At 38.3% G+C, this 19,257-nt stretch overlaps 1 protein-coding gene across 1 annotated transcript in view; it reads left to right on the top strand.

Annotated features, from left to right (window-relative positions):
• Window positions 1–1,552: 1,552 nt before the first annotated feature.
• alpha-Man-Ia (alpha-Mannosidase class I a) overlaps window positions 1,553–19,257 on the top strand; it is a 333,187-nt gene continuing 315,482 nt past the window's right edge. Inside the window, exon 1 of the mRNA XM_069844455.1 lies at window positions 1,553–2,331. Within this exon, the coding sequence (XP_069700556.1) occupies window positions 1,687–2,331 (645 nt within the window). The 5' untranslated portion in view covers window positions 1,553–1,686. The remainder of the gene's footprint in view (window positions 2,332–19,257) is intronic.

Below are 19,257 nucleotides of genomic sequence, written 5' to 3' on the forward strand. Positions count from 1 at the left end.
GTTAAGATTTTCAGACTCCAGGTGCATTGCTCCATTTATTGGAATAGTGCAGTGGCCGGTTTGCTTTTTTGCTTTTTATAGATTTTTATATTATGTGTGAAGCTATTTTGAACTTACAGCACAGACCTCGAAAAGAATGCCAAAATGTCAAACGAAAACTATGAAAGAGACTCAAAATTCCCCGGTGTAGGAGTTACAACAACTTCAATTTCGAAAGCTATGTGATATTACTGTTACTAATCAGGATTGTGGAACATGTATGGAAATTATGAACACAAATCAAAGGCAATGCAAAGTTATTAGAAGTTGATATGCTGTAACGATAGTGATATTTTTACAGCTATAATCACTACGTTTCTAATCTCGATTTCATATCCGTTTATTTACTCTTCCAATATAACAATATGAAACAATGCTATATGTTTTACTGTGCACTGCATGGTCCAAAGCTCCGTACATTAGAGTAGTGGAAGGGAATATGCGCTGGATCAAGTCTCACAAGGGAAGATATTTTTTTCATGAAATTTCGGCAAGTCTATGGGATGATGTCCACCGAGCATCGTGTTCAGTTTGGGAAGCCGGAGTGAGTAGTGAAAAACTGTTGAAAGCCAGATATAACGGCTTGGGGGATTATGCTAATCACACGTTATCCTTATATTGGTTACATGATCGTCGACTTCTGCTATGGGTGAATGACGAGTCCTGTCTATGTAAAGTTAAATAAATCCATGGCGTGATAGCCCATAGAGGTCAAGGGGACCATTTTCATTAATACCACCAAGTATTTTGTGGGTTTTTCTAGTTTGGCCTTTTTTTCATTTATTAACTCGTGCATTATTATTTATGTGTGCTGGTATGGTTTGTATTTAATTTAATTTTTAAACAAGTGTTTCTGCCCACCATAGTCAAAATTAGATTGTTGTGTTGCCAGCTTTTATTCGACACCAAAGATCATTGGGAATTGCATACAGATCACATTCTATAGTTATAACTTTTCTCTTGCCGTACATGTCACTATGTTCGTTTATTTCAGACTTTTCTTGTACAGTACCACAGTCTACTATATACAGTCACGAAGCTTGAGTTTTGACGGTGCTAGAAACAATAGACTGTGACGGTACTATTTTGCATTGCCTGTAATGAGGCGATATTAGCGACCCTAGTGGTGAGCAACTACCTAATGTTTGCATATTTACTAGTATTGAGCTTCGCGACTGTATATACTAGACTGTGACAGTACTATATATACGAATTGCAATCCAGGCTCCTCCTATTACCAATGAAATGCTGTAGAATACATAATTGCTACAGCTTTGATTTACAATTGTATTATATTGTTTCATATCGATAATAAAATTGGCGGTTGTGTAATCGAGCTCCAGCAATTATACAAGTTTCGTTTTCAAAGACTGTCGCTAGAGTTCAGGCTTCTTGGGCGCAGTTTGTGCTGCAGCCTGGTAAACATCTTCAAACTAGAAGAAGTCAGTTGGAAGCTTTTTTGTTTGCTTTCTCTTTGCTATTGCACTGATTATACCACTTTTAGTTCACTGCCAATTAGAGCACCCATAATGCTTGACAGAAATCAAGATGGCAGTGTTTGAAATGTTGACAACTTGACACAGTTCTCTCGAATGGCGTCTGCAGGTTAGATATGTGTTGAACGAGCTCTGTCAAAAATTGTGAAAAATGGCATCTACTGGCATTATCCCTACGTACCAGCGGTTTGTAAATGGTGTTCCGGTACCGTCGTTTTCTCGACGATCATTTCGACCTAGAGAAAAATATTTAATCCTGTTAGTGTTTTTAACATTTGGTGTGGTGTGTTTCGGAGCTTTCTTTTTCCTGCCCGAATTTAGGGGTGGCTCGAACACAGTGAACAGTGTGTATAATGTGTATAAACATATGCAAAAGGCAGGTCCTGAATTATTAATTCCTGCTCCGCCACACGGTGATGAACTAAGTGAAATTCCGGGAGGAGGTAAGTTATTTAGGCACGATGATTTCGAACATCCTGATCCTCATAAAATTGAGGATAAAGCAAAACTCTTAGCAAAAATTGAAGAGGATGTGGAAATTGATAAAATGAGAAACCAAAAGGTTTTAGAAAGACCAGACACTGTTTATCAGGCAAATCCTCTAGTGAGTGTGAGTTCTTCTCAGAAAACCAGTGCTTCTCAGAAACAAGTGGAAGTTGTAGTGGAAGAAATATCTGTACCACCTCATAACAAGATTATCACAATTCCTCCAGCACCAAGTGATCACTATCCGGATACTAATGGTGGGGAGGATGCTGATCCAGTAGCACGTGAAAGAAGACTTAAAGTGAAAGAGGTTTGTAAGCCTATTTCTTTTTTCCATTAAGATTAATTAATTAATCCGTAAATGTCTTATTACTCATAAAAGTTGCCTTATACACTTTTGTCTTAAAATTTATTCTTATCCAGAGTGGTTAGTAATGTATGCTATATTCACTCAACTTTATAAAGGGTGATGTATCGTTTGTAGAACCGGTACTGAGCATTGAAACATGTCTTGGTTTTTTTTAAGTATCTGGGGTTCGGAGAGAATGTAAATAATTCATATAGGACGACAATTGTCTTGAAAACATTGATGAAACTAGCGGCGAGATAGTTCCTGTGATTTTAGAAGTGAAAATAGTTGAACTTACGTGGGTTTTTTGGTATAACTTACGAATTTTTTTTGGATGTAGTTAATCATATATGCAATGCATGACAAAAGCAGAATCTAACCAAACCTAACCTGTCACAGATTCGTATATGCAAAGTGTATACATGAAGTACGAAAAGAACTACTTCAACGCTAGTTTAGCCAAAACATGTTAGAAAATAGCTAAAAATTGGAAAGAATTTATCGGTGGAGGTAACCTGAATGTGATTGTTTAACACGTGAAATAAAGAGGTAGAGCAATTCAATATGAACGCGAAATGCATATTTCACTTCACTTAGTAGCCTATATGCAAAGCACATCAAAAGCCTAACCTAACCCAACCCAACATGTCACAGATTCATACATGCAAGGCATACGAAAAACCGAAACTAACCTAACCTGTCACAAATTACCGCACTGCAGAACTTTGAAAAATGCAAGTTGGAAGTTTCAGTGTCACTTGTTATAGGAATGCCAGTATCTGTTTCTACTTTGAATGGAACATGCTTATAATTTCACTTTCTGACTTTCAAGAAGAAAAATAATTATTGATGAAGAGGCAGGATACGTGGTGATATGAATTACGATATAGCGAAAGACTGTCATCGTACTATTTGGAATAATATTATTTTCTCATTACATTTCAAATATAGGTTTCATGAACTTTATGTTTAAAGGAGATATACTTATCTAGTATATGTATGTAAATTCATGTACCATAACGTAGGTACCATAATGAAATGGACAGAGGCCTATGTAAGTTTCATGAACTTTGGAGGCGATAGGATAGAAATTCATGTTCCATAGTCCACACCTGTGGAGTAACGGTCAGCTCGTCTGGCCGTGAAACCAGATGGCCCGGGTTCGAATTCCGATCAGGGCAAGTTACCTGGTTGAGGTTTTTTTCGGGGTTTTCCCTCAACCCAATAAGAGCAAATGCTGGGTAACTTTCGGTGCTAGACCCGGACTCATTTCACCGGCATTATCACCTTAATTTCATTCAGACGCTAAATAACCTAGATGTTGATACAGCGTCGTAAAATAATCCATGTTCCATAACATAACACAGAGGAACATGCATCTCTTTATATGTGTTTTTATTAATAAAGCTTCAACGAAAGTTGAATGGGACTATCAAAACAAACCGAAGCACTTTGTTCTAGTATGTAAGAATCATTTTAAACAATAATTGAAAACATCCTGTGGACTACCATACTAACTTCGTCTTTACGAACTCCCAAATGAATTCTTTAATTGACATATTTTGTTATGAATTGTCAATCTTATAATACCATGTCACATGTCTACAATGTATTAGTCGCATTAATATTAAATTTACAATGTGGCCCATTAAACCACACGTTGAAGACAAGTACCGGTAGTATTATTTGAGAAACACATAGCACATTGCCAGGCGTCTTATGACATTGTACCAGCTCCTTTGAAATATAATGTAAGGATATTTTGTATCATGCCAATAGCTTTGCATAAATTTATATTATTTCACTATCTCTATATGAGTAATCAACCTCAACAGGATAAGTGACTATATAGACTTGCGAGATTTGATGTCAGTTACAAGGTTCAATAACTTAAGAAGTGATAACTGATGACCACAGGCCAGGGAACCTTTTTTGTATAAGTGTAGATGAAGCTGTGAAGTAAAATAGCCTACTAGGAAAGAAATGTTAAGTTTTAATGCTGACAAAAGAAGAAATCTGCCGTAGAAGAAGCCTGGTTTTATTGGATATTAGTGTTATGTGCATCATCCCTTTGACTCTTTGTACACCCCTGAATACCAGCATTGTTATCTCACTTTCCCCGGCAGAATGAACCCGAAATATTATTCATTATGTTAGATTTTGTCTTATAGGCCTACTTTCTATTTTTACTTTTACGTGTACCGTATCTCAAGAGGAATATTGTAGACTGTAATCTATAGCGTAATGTTTATAACGCAATAAGCCGGCAGTTGAAACTTGTTAGTAAGTTAATGAATGTGACAAGTAGATCTTTCCCTTCTACCGTGTAGATTGAATATCTGGAGCTTTCGTCTAACATATCGTCGTTTTTCTTTTCATCTGTTCTTCGATAGCCTGCCACCGCTCGCGACGTTTTTAATCTCTGTCGATGCCACCTAACTTTTTTTCTTTGTTAACGTTCAGCATTCACATCCGTATTGAAAAGATGATACCAGCGAATAGGGATTATAAAGAATGGACACTTCGCGTCGGTACCTTTGATGTAGCCGGACTGATTTCAGTGACCTTCAAGGTAGCTAGAGCGTGAGATTCTGCTTTCTCCCTAGAGTTGGCGCTGACATCACACCAGCTAGCAGTCGACACAGCGGAAATATGACACATAATTAATACATCTAGGTACATTATGTACTCAAAATAAATTGGATCCATAAAATAATAAATCCGTCATTAACTGTAATGTCTAGACTCTAGAGTTGCTTTATAATGAGAGTTGAGACGTTGACCCCAACAACAATTAAAATATGTAGGCCTAATGATTTGATAGCAGTGAAAATGGAAAAGCAAAACTCTTATGAGAAGTAAAACCATATACCTATATTATATTATATACAAATATTAAACGAATTTGATACATAATTTTATAATATATATTATTTTATAATATAATTTATTATATCTGAAATATAAAAAATTACTATTACTACTAGTTTGTCATTGAGAAATAAGGAAAAGCTGTTGACTTGAATTTATTTGCAGCAAAGCGTTACTGGATTATGCAATAAGGTAGGCGATGTTTGGATCCTGTGTCTCAACTCTATACTCAATTATTATCTTAGCGTATGCTCGATTACACTAACCTCTAGCGCTTGAAAGTGGAACTAAACGCCGGCGCACAGAGAAACAAAACACAGGAAAATTCGCTCAGTGTCCATTCTTTATAATCCCTATTCGCTGATGATACTGCAAGGACGTTATTCCCCCTTTCAAGAAAAAGTTTCAAGAATGTGATTTCTTGAAGTACGAACAAATTAGACTACGATTTTGTCAAACTGCAGTTGTTGTTTAGTCAACTGTCCGAAGACATGTCTGAACCCCACAAGTTAAACCAATAAGGAATCACTCATGAGGCAACTAAGCCAAGAAATAATGGGTTAGAATGGCCAGTTCATTTCCTCCTCCATAAACTGCAGTAACTACCATATTTATTATGAGGGTCAGTGCAGCATAAAAAGGTCTTGTAGCAAGTGAGAAGTGAATATTAGTATATATTGTGGTCTTGCGTCTGCGCCCCTGTGTGTGTGTGTGTGTGGTGTGGGTGTGCGTGCATGCGAGCGCGCGCTCGTGTGTGTGTGGGTGCACGCAATTTTCACACGTCTATCCATAGAAAAATCGTAGTTTCTAGCATGTTGCCTGATTTATTGGTGACTAATTTAGGCTAGGTATTTAGTCTATAATACGGATAGGTTTCTTTCACACACTTTTCAGATGCTGAATCCAGGATTAGTGCTTTTATTTGTAGTAATGGAACTTAGCGTAGATTTTAGAAGAAAAATTGTGGTTTTTCAGGTGCTCGAAGATGGATTACTTTCGTTTTGATAGCTTTACTCCTTGAACGGTGAGCAAATATTGTTTTGCACATATCCTGTGTGAGAAAAAATAAGACCGTTAATGATATTATGTATGCTATCAATATTAAAAGTCTATTTTTTTAGCACAATGCTACTTTTCTTAAAATGTGCTTACAGTAAATGCGTAAAACATTTTTGAGACAAAATATGGTAAGGACTTGCAGGGATGTTCCAACATCTTTGACATAGGTCTGAATGAAAATGAAAAATATTAAGCGTCTTACAAATAGGCCATTTTCTTTGAGAGTTTTTATTCCTTAAAAGTTTAATTAAATTTGAAGATCACATTTATCAGAGATATGATAGATATTGTGTACGTAGATTAACTAAATAAGAAGCGGAGATTCTTCTACAGGTGGTCTGGCAGAAATAGGAATAAAGAGAATATTATGATGCTGAAAAAGAAAATAAAATAATATAAAACTATGAGAAAAAAGGACCTACTCAGGATGTGTGAAGAAGTATCAGTTTTTTAAATAATTGGTTAATTTTAACTAATTTATATTTCTATTCTTTCTTTCAATGGTGTATGGATTTAAAGAAATTGTGGCAGTAAGTTATTGTAGTTTTTAACTAATGCTGACTTCTGGTCAATAAAGCCATTAACTCTCTTGCTCTCCAATACAAGAATAAATTGTGAACTTACAGAACTTATCTTACTTACTTACAAATCGCTTTTAGAGAACCCGGAGGTTCATTGCCGCCCTCACATAAATCCGCCATTCCTAAGCAAGATTAATCCAGTCCTATCATCATATCCCACCGTCCTCAAATCTGTTTTAATATTGTCCTCCCATCTACGTCTCGGCCTCCTCAAAGGTATTTTTCCTTATGGCCTCCCAACTAACACACTATAATGCATTTTTGGATTCGCTCATATGTAGTACATGCCCTTCCCATCTTAAACGTCTGGATGTAATTTTCCTAATTATGTCAGGTGAAGAATAAAATTCGTGCAATTCTGCGTTGTGTAAATTTCTCCATTCTCCTATAACTTCATCCCTCTTAGCCCCAAATATTTTCCTAAGCACCTTATTCTCAAACACTCCCAACTTCTGTTCCTCTCTCAAAGTGAGAGTCCAAGTTTCACAACCATACAGAACAACCGGTAATATAACTGTTTTATAAATTCTAACTTTCAGCTTTTTTGAAAGCAGACTAGATGACAAAACCTTCTCAACCGATTAATAACAGGCATTTCCCATATTTATTTTGCGTTTAATTTCATTGAACTTATCATCATAATTAAATTAAATTTTACTTCTTATTTCACCATCGTCACCACGATTAAGGTTTTGACTGTGATTTATTAATTTCCTTTAGGAAGTATTGGTAGTTCCACTTCAATGTTTGTCACGTTCATTGTTCATAACATTGCCTGAAACAGCTTTTAATTTTGATCAACATATTGCGATAATGATGATCATTAGAATCTTTCGTGAAAGTTAGACCAGTTATTCCTAGGAGTATATTTCAGGCCTTGTGGGCGCCAGGGTACAATTTTTCGATACCGGGGGGCAGGGCGCAAGGGCACTTTCATGATTTTCATATTATCGTCAAATTTTGCGTTTATAAAAGGTAACATGAAGACTACAGCTACGAAGACAACTACTACCGTTAAGTTACTACCGAAATCCCAGAGCAGGACACTTCTGTTTAGAAATACACCTCTGGGTCGGTCTGCTGGCGCAGTCGGCAGTGCCCGAAGTTGCGGGTTCGATCCCGCCCAGGTCGATGGCATTTAAGTGTGCTTAAATGCGACAGGCTCATGTCAGTAGATTTACTGGCATGTGAAAGAACTGCGGGACAAATTCCGGTACACCGGCGATGCTGATATAAGCTCGGCAGTTGAGAGCGTCATTAAATAAAACATAGCGTAATTTAAAATTTTACACCTCGTTATTCCGTTTCGTTTTTTATTGGGTTATTTTACGACGCTGTATCAACATCTAGGTTATTTAGCGTCTGAATGATATTATGAAGGTGATAATGCCGGTGAAATGAGTCCGGAGTCCAGCACCGAAAGTTACCTCGGAAAAAACCTCAACCAGGTAACTTTCCCCGACCGGGATTCGAACCCGGGCCACCTGGTTTCGCAGCCAGACGTGCTGATCGTTACTTCACAGTTCCGTTTCGTCAAATAAATGTCAACGTTAGAGAGTCGATAAGGGATTTCATTTATGTAATTTATATTTGTAGAATTTTGTAATTTCTCCTGTGATTTATCAAATTTTGTCGTATCCAGGTTTTTTTAGAGAAATTTTATCGCTGTCGTGTTCAGTATTGACAAGTTTTTCTTTTGAAGGAGAATTCAAATTTTCGTTTAGTTCAGTAATATTTGAACTGGTATACTTTATATTTATATATTGTACATTTTTGAATTTGGTTAAGATTGAACTTTTGACTTAACTATATTCCTTGAAATTTAAATATCTGAGTTTGCAAGTGTGAGTCTTTTTACTATCATAATTATGATAACAGGCATGCAGGATAATCGAACTCATTGGTTATTATCATTTATTACAATCTTGCAACCCACAATTAGGTGATAATTTCCAGATAAGGCCTTAATAGACTCTGTTATCTGAGAGAGTGAATATTTCCGTTGTTGACGTGGAGTCACCGATACGGCGATTCATTATCCCGAATGATAGATTGATAGAAGAGAATAATAACTAAATAGGCCTAAGTTGAGTTTTGAATGGCTGTAGTGACAGTGAATTTTGCCTGGGCCCCTCTCATTTATTGATTGTATAACCATGGCAATTTTTGTTCCGATCTGAACACTAAGGGTGCTATTCATAGACATTTCATTAGCCCGCGCTACGAGTGTGCTGAACTAGCCCCGGCTATCGACTGATTACTTGTACAGGATTCATATCATCATGTCGCTAACACTGGTTTAAGAGTACGAAAAACGTTAGTTCGCTGATCATCCACTGGAAGCCCGCGCTAAGAATGTCTACGAATATGGCTCTTAGTCTAACAATATTGAACTGAACTTTTATACTCAAATTCTTTACTCGTACAGACACCACTACCCACTCACCTTAACGTCCTGTCATTTTCTCTGACTCTGAATAGCTGACGTGGATTTAAAGGATCGTTAAAATAAATCATTACCTACACGACAATCGCATGATAGTTGGGGGGTGAACAAAACGACTATGGAGCAGAATTTTTAGTTTCTCCTCACTTTCGCCATTAGTAGATCACAGTCAACACCATCACACCATTATCGGCACCATAAATAACTTCACTATTACGCTGTTATCTTCTGATTGAAGTTCTGGTTGATATGTACGTCTATTATCAGGCAGTACATCTCACTTGACGATATGTGTCAGAGGAAGAGCAATTATTTGTATACTTCTGAAGTCTGACTAGTGTAATATGTACCTAGTCGGCGATGTATGCAATGGAGGGGGAAAGGAACTGGCCAACCTGCCCCATTATCTCCTGGCTTAGCTGCCTCATAAGTGGTGCCTTCGGACAGTTGACTGAACTACAACTACTACTACAGGGACATCATTTTATTTTTACTAACATTTTTAATATTAACTTGCCTATACCTCTGGATCAACGCCGTTTTCTATCCCCTTCCACGACTGGAGTTCGATGATACTGACGTAATATACAAACAAATCACTTTACTAGGTATAGGAGGGAAGAAAAGTAGTTCATCCATTTATGTAAACTAGGAAATATTGCGCTTTTGAGTTTAATCATTTTCATTAGGTTTTTGTTTAATCAAAATACAGTACAGTATTAACAATGAGTGTTTTCACTCACGAACTGAGGTGTCCATGTGTACGTATTCATTATGCAGTGTATATTATAGGCCTACTGTCTACAACACATTAGCGTACAATATAGAGAATGAAGTTAAATTGAAAAATAATCATAATATGGATATTTAAACACATTTCGATACAGGCTTCAGTTCTAATGTGCATATTATCGCACTATAGCATATTGTACTTAATTCCAATTACCAGTTCTTCGTACTAGTAACTCATGTTGAAATAATTCTGTACCTACTCTATAAAATAGTATGTTACGTACTGTAAATCCAATCTTCACTTCTGCCCGAAAAGATAAAATTACTCAGACATACTATCTACTGTCCGTCCAAGTGGTTCTGTCGTAGGGTCGTAGAAAGGAGGGAAATCACGTGACAGTTAATTACTTAACGAGGCCCTTTTATTTAAGTTATTTTAAACAGTTGTATAATATTACGTAGACGTCCAATTCCTAACAGAAATTATTGTTCTCAGAAAAGAGCTAAGACAGCCCAGCCACTAGCTGGCGAATAAAAGCTCGTTGGGGAAACCGGGATACGACGTAGGCAAATGACAGTACCTGTGCGAAAATGATTCAATATTGAAAGCTCTTTTGTCACTGGAAAATGCGAACATATTTTTGGAACGTACTGTGGCTACTATGACTGTATATGCGGTCTTGGATCTGTGTGGAAGACGGTTGAAGGGTGGGAGGGAAATACATTCAAAAACTCTGGTACAATAAAAATTGAAGTAAAAATAAAATTATGTCCCTGTACTACGCTGTATTAGCATTACTATTACTGTTATCATAATTACTATTACTACCACCACCACATCATCATCGTCGTCTTCTTCTAGCAACTCTATGTGATAAACTGACATCTGTAACAAAATTTAAACAACTGCGTTCACACACTAATAATAAGGACGTAGCTGCAATAAGGGCCCATAGCCCCATAGGTCATTTTTCCGCAGAATGCATAAATCGATTTTCCGTAGTTTCTTTGTTATACCCACAAAGTTTCGTTGAGAAATTTTGAACAGTAATGCTGATAAACCTATTTATTTTAATATATAGGCCCTGCACTATTTAAAAAAAATTCAACTCTATATATCTCAGAACAGCATTTTGGAATATGGGCCCTTATTGCAGCTACGTCCTCAATTATAAGCATTTGTTTAGTTTTTATTGACAAACTGGCCGCATGAGCACTATTATTTAAATGCACCTAGTGAATTAAAAAAAGTAAAAAAAAATTTAAAGAAAATTTAAATCACATAAATATCTCACGAACAATTGGAACAGTTCCGTTTATAAAAGGTTTTGAACTGAATTGCTAGACGTAGGGTGTAGTTAGCTTAAAACTCTTGTAATTTCACGATGTATTAAGTATTTATTTTTTTAAAGTTACTAGCCTCAATTTTCTCTTTTCTACAAAACTTGTAATAATTATGCATACATTCGTGAGATTTCTTCTCTTCAACGTCGTGAAACGATGTTCCGTGATTTTGCTTTCGTGGCCTCGAAAACTCCATTTTTACTTCTTCTAGCCATTAGCTTGTGTGAGATACTAGCCTTATTCACAGAAGTTATATGAAGAAGATTTACAAGGATATACACACCTTTCGGCTTCTGTGTGCTACAAAAATGATGTAGTATAATATGATCATGTTGAACATTTTATGAAGCCGTAAATTATATATAAATAAATTGTAAGAAATAATAAGGAAAGTCATGTCGATCTCGAACGGAAATATACCATTTATTAAACGATTTGAAGAACATGCATAATGAACCCATGTCTGATGATACCAACTATATGTTCCATGTAATTTGGTCAAAAGTTGGTTCTTTACTACTGTAGATGATGTATCAAGGTCTGTTATCCGGTCCGAAACCGTTCTTTTTATTTCTCGATAGTGGAATGGAAAATCACGAGCTGTACTCTATTTGAGTGTTGGAAACAACTTGGAATTGTACGGACAGAAATTCTATGTTTTCATTCGAGTGGCCGTTTTATAGACATGTCATTAAAACAAGATTTTTGTACTTTCTGTACCTTTACTAATCTAATACAGTATAATATTAATTTTCCGAAAACATAATTTCAATATATATATATATATATATATATATATATATATATATATATACAAATCGCATACAGAACAAATAATACTGTACAAAAACATCTCAACACACAAACAAATACAACCACACAGGCGTATACAAACTCAAATGTAACACTTGCAATAACTTCTGCATAGGACAGACAGGTAGATCATTTCAAACACGTTACAAAGAATACATCACAGCCATAACAAAATTACAAAACACTTCCACATATGCAGAACACATTACAAATGCTATCCACACCTACAGAGACAGCAACACAGACATGGAAATTCTACACATCCAACTAAAAAGCCAGAAACTAAACACACTAGAACAATACGAAATATTCAGACACACAAAAACACGTCCAAATGAAATTCTCAACACACAACTCAATTTCAGAACACACACTCTTTGACTCCACATTACACTACACAAACACACCCCTACAGGAAACAAAACAAAAGGCGCCAAGACTAGCAACAACCAGTTCTAAAGAAGGTCCATAACTGACCGAAACATGTTAACCAGGTACGATAGAATTTAACACAAGAAAGATATATAATACATATTCCGAAGTGATATAGTGTTAAAAGTTGTATAATCAAGATGTGTGTCTATATATATATATATCTGTGTGTGTGTGTGTGTGTGTGTGTGTGTGTGTGTGTGTGTGTGTGTGTGTGTGTGTGTGTGTGTGTGTGTGTGTGTGTGTGTGTGTGTGTGTGTGTGTGTGTGTGTGTGTGTGTGTGTGTGTGTGTGTGTGTGTGTGTGTGTGTGTGTGTGTGTGTGTGTGTGTGTGTGTGTGTGTGTGTGTGTGTGTGTGTGTGTGTGTGTGTGTGTGTGTGTGTGTGTGTGTGTGTGTGTGTGTGTGTGTGTGTGTGTGTGTGTGTGTGTGTGTGTGTGTGTGTGTGTGTGTGTGTGTGTGTGTGTGTGTGTGTGTGTGTGTGTGTGTGTGTGTGTGTGTGTGTGTGTGTGTGTGTGTGTGTGTGTGTGTGTGTGTGTGTGTGTGTGTGTGTGTGTGTGTGTGTGTGTGTGTGTGTGTGTGTGTGTGTGTGTGTGTGTGTGTGTGTGTGTGTGTGTGTGTGTGTGTGTGTGTGTGTGTGTGTGTGTGTGTGTGTGTGTGTGTGTGTGTGTGTGTGTGTGTGTGTGTGTGTGTGTGTGTGTGTGTGTGTGTGTGTGTGTGTGTGTGTGTGTGTGTGTGTGTGTGTGTGTGTGTGTGTGTGTGTGTGTGTGTGTGTGTGTGTGTGTGTGTGTGTGTGTGTGTGTGTGTGTGTGTGTGTGTGTGTGTGTGTGTGTGTGTGTGTGTGTGTGTGTGTGTGTGTGTGTGTGTGTGTGTGTGTGTGTGTGTGTGTGTGTGTGTGTGTGTGTGTGTGTGTGTGTGTGTGTGTGTGTGTGTGTGTGTGTGTGTGTGTGTGTGTGTGTGTGTGTGTGTGTGTGTGTGTGTGTGTGTGTGTGTGTGTGTGTGTGTGTGTGTGTGTGTGTGTGTGTGTGTGTGTGTGTGTGTGTGTGTGTGTGTGTGTGTGTGTGTGTGTGTGTGTGTGTGTGTGTGTGTGTGTGTGTGTGTGTGTGTGTGTGTGTGTGTGTGTGTGTGTGTGTGTGTGTGTGTGTGTGTGTGTGTGTGTGTGTGTGTGTGTGTGTGTGTGTGTGTGTGTGTGTGTGTGTGTGTGTGTGTGTGTGTGTGTGTGTGTGTGTGTGTGTGTGTGTGTGTGTGTGTGTGTGTGTGTGTGTGTGTGTGTGTGTGTGTGTGTGTGTGTGTGTGTGTGTGTGTGTGTGTGTGTGTGTGTGTGTGTGTGTGTGTGTGTGTGTGTGTGTGTGTGTGTGTGTGTGTGTGTGTGTGTGTGTGTGTGATTTTCTTTCATGGACTTGTGATGAATATTAGGCCTGCGTGATACTCATGATGTATAGTGAATATGATGCTCCAATTTAAGAATATGACAGTGAAAATCCCCACTAGGTCCATCGCTTTGGTCAGCGTGCCTGACTGCCAAAGTAGCGGGCCCGGGATCGAATTCTGGTTTGGACAAATTGTCTGGTTGAAAGCTTTTCGAAGGTTTTCCTTGAACCTTCTGAGAGCAAATACTGGGTAAGTTTCGGCTACGGACCTTGGACTCATGACGCCGTCAGTATCACCATTTCCATCCATTTTGTCTACTTCCATACTCATGTCATCCTACTATACACGACGAACAGGATCCGACCTAATGGAGTCCCAATCTTAGAATAGGATTCTTTATTATAATCGTCAAAAAAATAGGCAGAGGCGGAAATGGCATTTACATCACTACGTGCTTGTTAAAAATCCTCACTAGTTTGTGAACATCGGATGGACAGTCTCGAAGTTTTTTCGAAAATATCTTAAGAGTCTATGGCAACTGGGAAGGCGATGGGCTGTTATATGTGCTGTAGCATTTCTAGCATGGCTAACGACCATGATTTCTAACATGTGACGTGACAAGCTTGTATTGTAGAACCAATCGGAATCAGTAACGAGTGCTTTCCGAGTTCGTTTGTTCACGTGTGAGTGTTTCAATACATTGAATATGTAAAACTAACACATACTGTGTGTATGTAAGATAAATAAATGGAAGAAGAGACTGTAAAAAGGCGAGTACTGCACAGGCAGACGCGGGAAGGAGTGTTTAAGGTATATAATTATTTTAAAAACATTGACGAACAGATCGCTGCCGGCTATCATGGTGCTGGCTGCAAACGTTGCCAACGCTCAAGAAGCGACTGCGGAAGCATGTGGTGTGGATCTGCGAACCGTGCAAAGAATTGTTAGTGCAGGAATCAGGGTTGTTTGGTGTTATGTTTATAGTAATCAATGGCTAAGGTCATTGTTGTCTTTTGAGAATTCAAATTTTCTCCTGTGCTATTTGTGCTGTAGGCATGCGTGAAGTACATTGTGGTAGTGCTGTATCACAGTCTAATATATACAGTCACGAAGCTCAATACTTAGTAAATATGCATACATAGGTAGTTGTTAACCACTAGGATCGCTACTATCGCCTCATTACAGGCAATGCACAGTCTATTGTTCCTAGCACCCTCACAACTCAAGCTTCGTGACTGTATATACTAGACTTTGGCTGTATGCTCTCTCTCTCTCTCTCGATGCAAACGCTAGCAGACGACCGTTTCCTCAAATGCCGTCGCCTCGAGTAAATATGGGACATTCTTCTTAATTGATATCTACAGCAGGTGCGTACGCAATGGGGGAGGGTTTACCGGGTTTGAACCCCCCTTGAAAATTAAAAAAAAAAAAATAATATACTGTATTTAGATTTGAGTATTTTTTTTTATAAATAACCGTTTTCCCTTCTTAATTTTTTTCACTGTCAGAGAAACACAATCTACATCGACATAAGGTGTAGTCTTCCTACTCCTCCTTAGTCTATCTGGTTGGCAAGTTGGTATAGCGCTGGACTTCTATGCCCAAGGTTGCGGGTTCGATCCCGGGCCAGGTCGATGGCATTTAAGTGTGCTTAAATGCGACAGGCTCATGTCAGTAGATTTACTGGCATGTAAAAGAACTCCTGCGGGACAAAATTCCGGCACATCCGGCGACGCTGATATAACCTCTGCAGTTGCGAGCGTCGTTAAATAAAACATAACATTTAACAACCTACTCCTCCTTCAATATATTCATCATGCCAGTTTCATTCTGCATCCTTATCATGTTTAATTACATATATTTCAATATATTTGATTGTTTCCATGAATTTACGTACCATATAGAGGAGAGTTGGGTAGTATCGGACATCGGGTAATATCGGACGGTGAGTTTCTTTCATTTACCACCAGATAATAGTACCTGAATGACATGGTTACGTTTCTGTGATGTCGCATACAGAAACGTAACCATGTCATTCAGGTATCATCTGGTGGTAGATGAAAGAAACGCACTGTCCGATATTACCCGATGTCCGATACTACCCAACTCTCCCCTAGAAATAACTGTTGACTAAATACAAGGTGATCCAGAAAGCACGCCCGATTTTAACTGGTGACAATCACTTTGTTATGATATAACACTGTAATGGTGGGTAACTTTCGGTGCTGGACCCCGGACTCATTTCACGGGCATTATCACCTTCATCTCATACAGACGCCAAATAACCTGAGATGTTGATAAAGCGTCGTAAAATAACCTAATCTACTGACATAACTGTGACGTACAAGTATAGGGGTGTGAGACAGTCTTGGGAGTTTGATGCAATATATGTGAATCAAATTTTGAAAATGACGTAACGCCGTCGAGCATCATTCTCGGAGCTCTCGTGCAGTCGAGCGACAAAGCTGTGGCGCAATGTATTCTGCAGCATAGCTATAGAATATCAGCAATTTCATGGCGGATGTTGGCCTCCAGTTTCTGAATTGTTGCTGAAGTGCTTTCAAAGACTCGGGACTTCAAGTACCCCCAGAGGAAAGATCGGCAGCCGTCAGATCCGGTGAACATGTCAGCCAATCTACATCGCCAAATCGGGAGATGATGCAGCCAGAAAAGAGTTATCGCAATTTTGGCATTGAAATCCGGATGGTGTGTGCTTTTGCGCCGTCATGTTGAAACCATGTGGTCTGAGGAAAACATTGTAGCGCTGGCACGACAAAGTTTTGTATCATGGTCACACAGCACTCTGACGTGACAGTGCATGTTGCCATTGGCATCTTTAAAGAAGTACGGACCGATGATCCCTGATGTACTCACACCACACCATACCGTTAACTTCGGGCTGTGTAACTCTCGCTGATGCAATTGCCGCAGGTTTTCTCTACCTTTGAAACGACAATTCTGTTTATTTACTGACCCGGACAACAAGAAATGTGTCTCGTCACATATCACATATCCTGGATTTGTCGCCCACATCTCAATAAATGTGTTACAAAACTGAACAGGCGCCAATTTGTCGGCAGGGGCCATTGCAACTTGTGGGCTCGAGTATGCAAATCCAAGTGCAAAATTCGGTGCAAACTGCCATAAGTCAATCAGTGCTTGCGATTTGCAACATAGTGATCGTCTGAAACTCCTCTAGATGTCTGTCTGCACATGGTTTACGTTTACCTGTGTCGTGACGGTTCGAGATCGTCCAGGAGACTTCTTTTTGCGTACTGATCCCTCATTGTGTTACTTGGACTATCCTTCACCGTATGGTATGGCTATCCGGTACATCTCTACGTTGACCTAGTCAGCGGAAAGCTCGTTATGTTGCTACAATGAACTTCCTTTTAAATGAACAGCTCCACCGCGCAAACAAGATTATGCACACTCCACTTATCCATCTCAACTGAATCTCCCATCATTGGTGAACTCATTCCACTGGCCGGCCGTGAGGACTCACGCACTATTCTGTTGTAGCAGCCAATAGAAATCGGGCGGTCTTTTTTAATCACCCATTATATATGATTATTATCTAAGTGTAATAATGACACAAACATTTTTTATTATGCAAAATTAAATAGAAGTTAAAATTTATTAAAAATTGGATGGCTGTAAAAAATTACGTTTCAGAGTTTTTATAAGGATATTCATGAATATGTTCTATTAGAACATAGCTTTTATTTATTTTAGTTGGTTATTTAACGACGCTGTATCAACTACTATGTTATTTAGCGTCGATGAGAGTGGTGATAGGGAGATGGTATTTGGCGAGATGAGGCCGAGGATTCGCCAGAGATTACCTTGCATTCACATTACGGTTGGGGAAAACCTCGGAAAAAACCCAACCAGGTAATCAGCCCAAGCGGGGATCGAACCCGCGCCCGAACGCAACTTCAGACCAGCAGGCAAGCGCCTTAACCGACTGAGCCACGCCGGTGGCTAGAACATAGCATAATATTAATAAATATATCGTAACATAATAATAATAATAGTAATAATAATAATAACAATAATAATAACAACAGCAACAGTAATGCACAAAATACCGATAATGTAAATTGTAAACAATTTTAATAATAACCCCCTCCCCTTGACAAAATTCTGCGTACGCCACTGATCCACTGTGATGTTGTTTATGTGACTGGACATCTCTGTCAATGTTTGCTGTTACATCCGAAGAAAGATATTCCAAAATTAACTAATCTAGAGAGGATTGTTTCCCACTGTATTTTCAAAATGATTCATACCGTAACTAACATAGGTACTGATATGCGTTATTATTATTATTATTATTATTATTATTATTATTATTATTATTATTATTATTATTATTATTACGGGACTAGCAATAACAGGACGAAGACACGCTAGCAGTGATGATACGGAGGAAGAGAGAAACTAATGGTAATGATGGTAGTAATAATAATAATATTACTTATTAATAACAAAGGGGTAATAAAACATCAGTGTAGATGAGTGAGGCATGCTAATTGTTCCGTATGGAAAGTAGGATATGTTAAGAACAATCCCTGCACACCTGTGTGCCTTAAGTTGGTCACGGTGATAATGTGGATCGTGCCATTCCTGTCTTTTATTGAGTGTTCAGCGGATTGAATGCGCAATGAGAAAGATAGTTACTTTGCATTAGCATGCGACTGACAGGAGCGGATTATTTAACCCAAATATTTTCTTGATAATGACGGCTTGTATGACGAGATGAGCCAGACCTCAGTGAGTGATACGTTTTGTTGAATCGTATACTTCGAGTGCAGTACAGGGAGCTGACTTTGCAGGTTCTTAGTGTATGAAACTTGATCGAGTTTCTTGTGGTATAGGAAAGGAATTCTGTATTAGAATTTTTCCCTACTATTGAGAACATCGTTTCAGAGAAATATTGTTCTCAGTTGGATCGTCTGAAGGTAGCCATTGAAGAGAAATTACAGCAATTGGCAAACGGTGGTGGAGTCATTCAGCAGAATGCCAGATCACATACTTCTATGGCGATCTGTTAAAATTCGCGGAATTTCGACTGTTATACTGTATGTTACCCCACCCGCCCTATTCTTCTGACATTGCTCTTCCGACTTTTATCTATTCAGATCCCTACAGAATTTCCTTAATGGCTCATCACTTCCTTGGAGGACTGTAGACTCAACATGGAACAGTTCATCAACCAGAGAACCAGAAAATTTGTTG

The sequence above is a fragment of the Periplaneta americana genome, chromosome 13 (assembly GCF_040183065.1).
Source record: "Periplaneta americana isolate PAMFEO1 chromosome 13, P.americana_PAMFEO1_priV1, whole genome shotgun sequence".
NCBI lineage: Eukaryota > Metazoa > Arthropoda > Insecta > Blattodea > Blattidae > Periplaneta > Periplaneta americana.